At 34.9% G+C, this 10,175-nt stretch overlaps 1 protein-coding gene across 2 annotated transcripts; it reads right to left on the minus strand.

Moving 5' to 3' along the window:
• Nucleotides 1-1,687: 1,687 nt before the first annotated feature.
• On the minus strand, nt 1,688-7,618 carry LOC142614871 (putative disease resistance RPP13-like protein 1). 2 transcript variants are annotated; one of them, XM_075787516.1, is made up of 3 exons: nt 3,975-7,618; nt 3,228-3,431; nt 1,688-1,894 (listed from the first exon to the last, which is right to left on the minus strand). In XM_075787516.1, the coding sequence occupies exon 1, from the start codon at nt 7,344-7,346 to the stop codon at nt 4,089-4,091; it is 3,258 nt and encodes a 1,085-aa protein (XP_075643631.1). In that variant the 5' UTR covers nt 7,347-7,618; the 3' UTR covers nt 1,688-1,894; nt 3,228-3,431; nt 3,975-4,088. The 2 variants fall into 2 exon arrangements, with proteins under 2 accessions (XP_075643631.1, XP_075643630.1); XM_075787515.1 differs by having other exon boundaries at nt 3,912-7,618.
• Nucleotides 7,619-10,175: the final 2,557 nt, after the last annotated feature.

Below are 10,175 nucleotides of genomic sequence, written 5' to 3' on the forward strand. Positions count from 1 at the left end.
TAAGATTTTATCAAAACAAATGACTATCCTTGGACAGACGTTGTGGGGTGCCTAACACCTTACCTACACGTAACCAAATTTCCGAACCTAAAAATCAAGATTTTTCGCCATCCACATTAGATTATGAAAAATGAAATTTTTCTTAACCTAGGATCGGTAATGAAATCAACTAGAAATAGATGACCAATAACATCTTAGAAAAACCCAATGATTGGTGGCAACTCCACTTACCTTTGGTAATCCCCTAAAATTTGGCCCAGGTTTTTACCACAACGCCAAAGGTAGACCTACCTTCCTCCACCGAGAGAGAGAGAGAGAGAGGACCCAAAGCTCCATGCGAAACACACCACCACAGTGGGTGGTCGAACGAGGGCCCGCGACGACGTCGGCGGTCTTTCTGCCCCCTTTTCGATCGAGGCCAGGCGTCGACATATTGTTACATTATTTGAAAATCTAATTGTTGAATTGCATGTTATTTATGTTCTTAACACACTTGTCAAATTTTTTCTCACTTGAATGTTATTTACTATTTGATTCATAATCTTATTTTTTATGCATAATTTTAGACTACAAAAAATTAAAATTTAAACATTTAATTAATGACATAACCATTGACTTTTGATCTTCTAAATATTTTACAAGCATGAATGATATAAGAAGAAAATGAAATCCAATGATAGATTTGTTAAATGACAAAGTTTGACTATAAAATTGGTTGTAGCCTAAGCTACAACTTTACATAATATTTTTTTTATTAGATGTGAATTTTGACAAAATCTACCATTAGATTACATTTTATTCTTATATCTTCCATGCTTGCAAAAATTCTAGAAAATCAAAGATCAATAGCTATGTCATCAATTAATTGTTTAAATAACAAGTTTTGGTAGTCTAAAATTTTGCATAAAAATAAGTTTATAGATCATATAGTAAATAACATCCGATTGATACGAAATTTGACATATGTGCTAAGAGTGTAAAAAACATGCAATCCAACTATTCAATTTTCAAAATATGTAGCAATGTTTATTTTTTTGAATGAAGTTATAGCCAAATTTTATCCTTTGTTGAAATTCAAATATAACATAAAGATATTGGGTTGAGTTGTAGCCTTAGGCTACAACCAAATTTGATGCCAAATTTTGTTCATAACCAAATAGAGTATCTACAATTTAGACTTTAGACTTTAGAGTTGTCTCAAGCAATGAGAAACAACATTTTTCACAATCAGTAACAATGTTGAAATAGTAGAAATTATTTTGAAATAGAAGAAAGTACTAAAAACTATGTCGAGAATATTTTTCTACAACTGCGACAATTAAAAAAAGTGTTCCACATTTATCAATGATTATTAAGCGTTGAAGTATTATTCAAAATAGTTGAAACATATAAATGTGGATTATAGTATGCTTATTAATTTTAATTACAAGCACTCAATCGTTGGTAAAACTTTCTCAAAAAAAAAAAAAAAACCATTGGTAAACAATATCTTAAAATAAGTTTCAACAGTTTATAATCGTTGAAATACGTAGTTTTTTCCTCTTTTTTTTAAAAAAATTTAGATGTACTCTTTTACATTTATTAAAATTTAATAACCTAATTCAAAAATATAAACATAAACATAATTTGTGCAATTTAAAATTGAATTCCATTCTCATATATCAGCACAAAACATAGGCACCAAAAGGATTTACATGTCAATACCGAATTGAAATCCCTTTTCACATATCAACACAAAAGATATATACCAGAGGACGACATGTATCCCAACTATTCAAATGGTTCAATGTTTTCAAAGTGACTAATTAAAAGGAAAAAACCAAAATAAAAACTACAACACTTGTCCATTTCTAATATGCTTCATACTTTTCAATTTGCATTGAGACCTGCATGCCTGCAATAAAAATAAAAATAAATAATTAAAAAAAAAAAAGGAAGAAAGAACCTATAATTAGACAATCTGTTTACAACAAAGAAATGCTGTCTTGAAAATGATGCTACAAAAGTACACCGGAGCTTGTTAAAGAACAATTGAGTCCCTGACTTCTAATCATCCCAGTCTCTTAAGCAAATGAACAACTATACATGCAAGAAACACAAGTAGGTAATACGAGAGTCCTCCATTCTTCTTGGGAGATTTTCTCTCTACTTTTTCTCTTCTACCACAAATCAACTATCACCTTCAGTACACCTTTACAACATTTTCATTAAAAAAAATCTTGTCCTTCTTGCCTTGAACTACAGCTTACTTCCATTTATTATCCAATAAAGAAAAAATAGATTACTGCAATCAATTAGTCAGCAACATCACTTTTGCTTTCTCCTTTCTTTTATTTTGGATGGTCCAAGAACTGGATCTTAAACTCAAGAACCCAAATAATTTTATTAAGAAGAAAAGATCATGCTCCAGAATGAAAACAAGAAAATGTGAAATGACATCTACAAGCCAGCCCAAAGCTTTAGTCTTCAGAGGAGTTGCACACCTTTGTAGAGCTCTATATTATATGCTTTACGGCAATTTATACCAACAAAGTAGGATTTATAACCATTAAGCATTTGCATCATCAGTGAAGAGGGTAAAAAGATTGATGACGGATGCTCTTGAACAAATATGACAACCCTGGATCAATTGGCCAAGAGTGGACGAGTCCAAAGTGCACGGACACACAGTGGACGGATGCCAGGGCCACGTGGCATCCATCCACTTTGATTAAGCTCCAAGAACTCCTAAATGGAAATAACTTGCATTTCACGATTGACTCTAACTCATAGAGTCCTAATGCGGATAGAATCCTAACTGAGAAGGATTCCGTAATATGCGCCCATTAATGAGGATCTTCCCTATAAGAAAGCGCCTTGATGCGCAAGAAACGAAGGCCGACTCAACTATAAAAACCCATGAACACTCAAAATACAAAGTACGCATAATTCATCCTAACTCTAGCACTCTAGAGTTGCGTAAAAGTTCTAACTTGACCTTCGGAGGGTATTTGGCCGGTATCACACCGGTGTTTTCTGTTCGGTCTTCTCTTTTTGTGCTGTGCAGGTGTTGTTTCGAGCACGTAAGGACTGCGTGACTAATTGGTGATTTTTCGTCATCATCAATCAGGTTTGATAAATATCCCCCCTCCTACTCTTTTTTTTTTTTCATTAATAATAAATAAGGTTCAACGAAAAAAATTTGAAAAAATCCTCAATTTTAGGTTCAAAGAGACAAAGCAGCTCACCAAGAGAAATACATACTCCAGCCACTATATTAACATAAGCTTGGGCAAATGCTTCTGCATCCATATAATCAATATCGCCGGAATCATCCATAAGGCCTTTGACACCATTTTGGACGGTTCAGGAATCTGGGACTGAATTTAATCTTTAGAAGGATGAATCCTACAGGCAGCAAATCATCTTAGACCTGAAGCTCCATCCATCATCTACAAGACAACGTTATCATTAAAGGAAATGTCAACATAGGTTACCCAGAAACAGAAAATAAAACCAAAAATAAAAAGCAAAAAATTATGTAACCGTTGAGAGAGAGATCACAGGTTGCATAACAAACAAAATTTTTGCCCCAGCAATATGATTTGAGAGACAGATCACCAATTGAATAACAAGCAGATTTTTCCCCTCAGCAATATGATTTTAGAAAAAAATACAGAATATTGAGAGGTGCTTGGCATGTAATGCTGCATCTTTCTAATCATGAAATGCTGTATACACTAACGAACCCACCCTCATAGACTCAAATCAACATATACTGTATCTCATTACTCGACTGTTTTTGTTATTTTCAAAATTTTAATTTTTTGTTTTGTTTGAATCAATAAATATCTCAATTCACAATTTGCAGATTCAGAAAATGACACTCAAAACTATATACAGAATCTCAACTCAAATTACATCCAACTTACATGGACAAGCATAATTCGCCCCAAAATCAACCAAATTAGTTTCAAGAAATCCAGCTCACATACATGATACATTCACCAGCGTTTGTCCCAGCTGACTAGCACTTCAGTCATTTTTTAAGTGAGAAATGTGAGAAAACTTGTGCCAATCTTTCCCTTTGTCCTTCTTGCGATGCGAGGCTAGAGAATTGACTTGAGAGTCATACTGCACTTGATCTCTAGACTTTTGAGTGAGGTGAGGTGCTGAAGCAAGTTTTCGAGATCAGTAATGCTGCTGATACGAGAAGGAAGCCCCTCTTCAGGAAATGACCGCACCTCATCACAGTCACCTGTAATCTCAAAATCAATCAGTGATTCCATTCCATGCAAACCACATTGCTCTCTAGACTTGATATTGATACAAAGGGAAGTAAGAGTGTTAAGTAGCGGGCTCTTTCGAAACTCCTTTTCCTCACCACATCCATTTGTGGTCTCATAACAAGTTGGCGACTCCATTCTATACAAACCAAATTCCTCCAGTTCTTTGCAATCGGTGATAACCAAAGATTGTAGGCTGGGGAGCAATCCCTCTGCCTGCATCAACTGGAGATTCTCGCAGCTGTCGATCTCAAGCTCTTTAAGTGAGGTGGGGCCGTGAAGCCCTTCGCCCAAAAGTTTGAGATTCGAAAGTGTGCTGATACTAGAAGAAGTGATATGAAGCTTTTCCAGTGAGGTGAGGCCGCGAAGCCGTTCACCTAGGATTTTGAGATCTGAATTTGTGCTGGTAAGTTTCGGACAATCAAATAACTTCAAGTTTTGGAGACATGGTAGATAGGTGCGCTTGGGTAACTCACCGATTAATTCACCACAATTTTGTATTCTAAGCTCTTGGAGGGAAGGGAATGGTAAATGGCAAGTCAAACTCTTCCAACTTATCATCCCTTTAAAGGACAAAATTTTTAGAGATCTGAACGGTAAATTTCCAGACTTGCCATCCTCATCTGATCCAAAAGTCGCCGATTCTAATCTGTTCATCTTTGAGATGTAGAGCTCTTGAAGAGAAGATAACCTCCCCAGCGATGGCAAGGACTCACAAAAGCTGCAGTTGGTTAGATGTAAGATCACCATGTTAGAGAACTTGACAACACCTAACCAATTGGGAAATGTTCTACCACTGTAGTTTTCAATGGTAAGCTTCTCCAAATCTGTATGAGGCTCCAGACTTTCGAGAACACTCAGTGCATAATCAGTCCTAGTATTAGTAGTAGTCCATCTGAAAACTAACTCACAAAGATAACTCTTACTTTTCAAGTTTGCCTTTGAAGCTTGTTGGACATTGTGTACATTCTCCAACCTTGAGATGGAAAGCCTACCACGAAGACATGGAAGCTCGCCCAATTCACTGATCTTCGATGATTGATCATCTTCACCCACCAAAAAATCAGTCAACATTTGGAGATTCTTTAATTTTCCAAAATTAGGTGGCAACTTCGTTATTGACGTGCTTCCACTCATATCTAGATGACGTAAATTAATAAGTTTTCCAATTTCTGCTGGTAACCCAGTGAGACTATAACAACTTGACAACAATAACGTTTGCATATTATACAAAGAACATGTTGTGCTTGGTAACTCAGAGATGGATGAGTTAGACAAGTCCAAGTAGCGTAGATGTATCAATTCATGCAGATCAGGCAGCTTATTGATATCAAGACCACATAAAGAGAGCACACGTAAGGATTTCAATTTTGGCAACATTTCTTGACTAAATATTCTACCCGAGCCATGGCATGGACGAGTATTTGAAGAGCCTAGTAAAAGGAAGGTTCTCATGGATTTTACCTCAAATTTATCGAGGCTATCAAACTCATTCACCAACCAAGCAAAATGCCGAGCCTTTTCCAGAATTCCTTGTGGCTTGCCGTCCTCAAACTTGCAACAAAATTCTCCAGATGCAAATTGTGCTAAATCATTGACAAGGTCATGCATCACAAAGTGTTGTTTATTGCGATTTGATGCTTGAACAAATGATCTTGACAATAGTTCAAGAAAGTACTTGTCTCCGATTTCTTCCATTGACTCCTCACCTTTTGGCTGCTGCAAGAAACCTTCCGCCATCCACAAGAAAATCAATTTCTCTTTTTTGAACTCATAGCCCTTTGAAAACACTGAACAATAAGCAAAGCACTGTTTGAGATGTGGATGAAGATGATCGTAGCTCAATCTTAATGCGGGAAGTATACCATTCTTATCATTAGGCAGATCCCATATCTTGCTATGTAGTATTCTACGCCATTGCTTAGTTTCTGATTCTGAGTGCAAGAGGCTCCCGAGTGTTTTTGCAGCTAAAGGTAGGCCTTGGCACTTAATTGCAATATCATGGCCAATTTCTTTCAAATTTGGATGATCGTCAGGGTTGCTAATCCCGAATGCATATTTTTCAAATAACTTCTGGCAGCATTCGTTTGACAATTGTGGTAGATGATGAGTAGCAATAGCACGCATGATTGATGCAACGCCTTGATTACGAGTCGTCACAATAATTCTACTCCCGCATTCTCCAGCTTTTAAGGGAGCTGACAATAAATCCCAATCAAATAAATTCTCGTTCCAAATGTCATCTAAGACAAGCAGAAATCTTTTTCCGCTCAATGTCGCCTTTAGTGTGACTTGAAGAACATTCAGGTCTGTGACATGACAGTTCTGTGAAACGACCGACTCAAAAATTGTTCTTGTTACTTTAAAAACATCAAGTTCTTCTGAAACATGAACCCATGCTCTGAATTTACGAAAATGTTTCATGACCCTGGAGTCATTATACAAAAGCTGAGCCAGCGTAGTCTTCCCAACTCCAGGAATCCCGACTATTGCAATTACAGGAATTTCGCTTTCCTGTACAGTACCACCAAGCAAAAATTCCATTAGTTTCTCTTTATCTTTGTCTCTACCAAACACTTCAGATTCGTCTAGCAAAGAAGTAGTCTGGCGCCTGGGTGGTGGTTTCACCCTTGCACTTCCCTTGAGATTGAGGAGATCTCTCCGTTTTGCTAAATTTTCTAGTCTTTCAGTTATATTTTTGAGCCTGTCTCTTACACTTGTATAAGATGGAATAATTGGAGAGGATCGCTCCACTACCACGTTTACCGCAGCCATTACTTTGCCCTTAACTCTGCCCTCCATCTTGCGTTTCAAAGCGTCAGTGGTGGCTACGTCCAGCAGATCGTCAGCATCGTAGGCAGCATATTTGAGCTCGTTGAGCCACTCTTTCACCTTTGGATTCGTGATCTGCTTCTCCTCTGCATCACTGAGAACTGCTTCAGCAGTCAGCAGCTCTAGCTTGAGCTTGTCAATGAACTCCTTATCTGTTTTAAAGAAGTTTTTGACTGAGTCACTATCCAAAACTTTTATTAGTCCAAAGAGTGCCGATGACAATGGCGCGAGCGCAGACACACTGACCATTTTTTCTGCTTTGCAATGGAATGATCAAAGAGAAGAGAGATTGGGTTGTGAAGTGTGAGGAAGTCTCTGCAGTCTACGAATTGCTTCTTGCTATATTTGAGTTGAGTCCCAACTGTCAAAAAAAAAAATTTCCCCCTCCTGTCTCTACTTTTTGACTTGTGGCATATACTATCATGATTGTAACCCACATGGCTGCCTAAACAAAATGCAAAATGAAGTAGTGCTGTCCAGATAATTCACATAGCGAAAAAAAAGTAGTGCTGTCCAGATTAGCCATTAGAATCTTATGGGTGATTTTTTTTTTTTTTTTTAACAGGTTATGGGTGAATTATTAGCTTTGACAGTTTCTCAAAAAAAAAAAAAATATTATTAGCTTTGACTTGGTAAGTAGAACGAATTTATTATATATCGTGGATGGATGCATTGAATGTAATAACAGCCTACCCAAGCTAACACCTTAAACACGGTTAAATCACCTAATAAACATTTTTTTTTATTGAATTGATATTTTAAATATCCCATATGTGATTAATAACTTAACATACTTACCAAATTTTGTGTTAATAAGATATATTTATCATTTAATTTATAAACAAGAATTTTTTATACATTATTTTAAAATACAAAAAATTTAAATTTAAAAAAATTTATAAATGAAATAGATATTAATCTCAAATTGTTTTTTCGCATATAGAGTATAAAAAAAATGTAATTCAATCATGAATTTTTTTAAGGAGAAATTACATTTTATCGCTCTAAACCATACTATTGATTACACTTTGTGCCCTAAACTATAGTTCTTGTTACACTTTATACCCCGACATCAAGTTTGTTGTTAACTTAGATTTTTAAAACTATGGCACTATGTGAAAAAGCATAATTGCCTCTATTATCATGTCCTTAAGAATAAATGAGAAATTACATTTTTACTACCCTAAACTATACTCCTAATTACATTTTTCTCCCTAAACTTGAATTTCTGTCCAAGTTAACAATAAACTTAATATTTGGATGTGTTCCTCAAAAAATAAAAATAAAACTTAATATTGGGATGCAAAGTATAACAATTTTCATAGCTTAGGGTACAAAACGTGCAATTGAAAAGTTTAGAGGGTAAAGTGTAATATAAGGTATATCTTAGGGTGGTAAATTGTAATTTTTCATTTTAAAAAAATTAGCATCTAGTAAAAAAATTGAGTGGTATAATATTGTTTAAATATACACAGTGTAACCCTAAACTTGAATTTCTGTCCAAGTTAGCATTAACTTATTGTTGAGGTGCAAAATGTAACAAGAGTTATAGTTTAAGGTACAAAATATACATTCAAAAAATTTAAGGTGCAAAGTGTAACATAAAGTATAGTTTTGGGTGATAAAATATAATTTTCCCTTTTAAAAAAAATTAGTACTAGTATAAAAATATTGAGTGGTATAATATTGTTTAAATCTACACATTGCAACCTAAACCTAAATCTAACCCTAATATATTCCAATTATTGTTTTGATTAGTATTTTTTTAATTTGTTAATATTTAATGTATGCACCTATATAATTATCCTAGGCTTTCATGTACTTCTTTTAAAAAAAAATTATATTTGAATATTGTAAGAGCTGGAAATGTAAAGGCCTAAGCCCACTTAGAATAGTGTTGCCTAGATATTCAAATCAAGCCCAAACAATGAATTTTTAATAGAGTGAGATTCTGAACTAAGTACATCACTGAGATTGTTCCAAGTATAAAGCTAACACAGCTTAAATGAGAAATAGAAGTAAATGAAACAGAGATTCCATGAAAATACTACCTCGGGCAAGTCCGAGGATGGGTCTAATATTGATAATTTAGGATGAAACTGCTTTACAGGATATCTCTTTGCTTTCTCACTTGTTCCTTTCCCATTAGAAAATTTCCATCCCTCTTTTATGGGAGTTCTCTTCCTTATATAATTCATTCATTTGCATCTCAGCCCTCTACTTATACGTCTCAGAAGATTCTATAGGATATTTATTCCATCAAAACCATTCTGGAGGTGGTTCAGACGGTTGCTTGCTGTGAAGTTACTGTTCATGGGTCATTTTCTCATAATACAGCTAGTTAGATTAGTGCAAAGTATTAAATACGGAAGTGAGTGGTGTATTTTTCAGAAAACTTCCTCCCACCACCCTTGGAGGTCTTGTACCCTGTCGTTGCTATCCCTCCCCTTAATTTCAATATTTTGGCCTAATAATAAATGTTTAATGTTTTGGCCGAATAATAAATGTTTTGTAACTTTAGTTTACTACCACCCTTAATATATGAGAAGAATACACATAACATGTAAAAAGAAATTCAATAATATATTATGGAGGGTTGAATGTTCAAGTGGGAACAAAACAAAAACTGAAAAAGGAGATACCAATTTGACATCCGTCAAAATTTAAAATAAGATGAAAAGCAACGTCATGGAAAACAAAAAGAAAAATTCACGTGATTGGTGGGCACGACATAATGGGATTCAGATTCTCTAGAGTTCTTAGGGTACTCTACCAAGTAGAGTTCATTAAATTCTAACCACTCTTTAATGATTTAATGGTCTAAATTTTGCCATGTCAGCATTGCATTAACAATCATCTTAATTGTTTTGTTTACAACACTATTTTATTATTTTAAGAATATTATTAATGAAATGCTGACATGGCAAAATCTAAACCATTAAATCATTAAAGAGTGGTTAGGATTTAATGAACTCTACTTGGTAGAGTACCTAGGAACTCTAGAGGATCTGAATCCGACATAATGGGCCGATGGAGAAGAGGAAAATTTCACGTGATCACAATATTTTTATTATTATC

Source organism: Castanea sativa, chromosome 11 (genome assembly GCF_040712315.1).
Source record: "Castanea sativa cultivar Marrone di Chiusa Pesio chromosome 11, ASM4071231v1".
NCBI classification, from domain to species: Eukaryota; Viridiplantae; Streptophyta; class Magnoliopsida; order Fagales; family Fagaceae; genus Castanea; species Castanea sativa.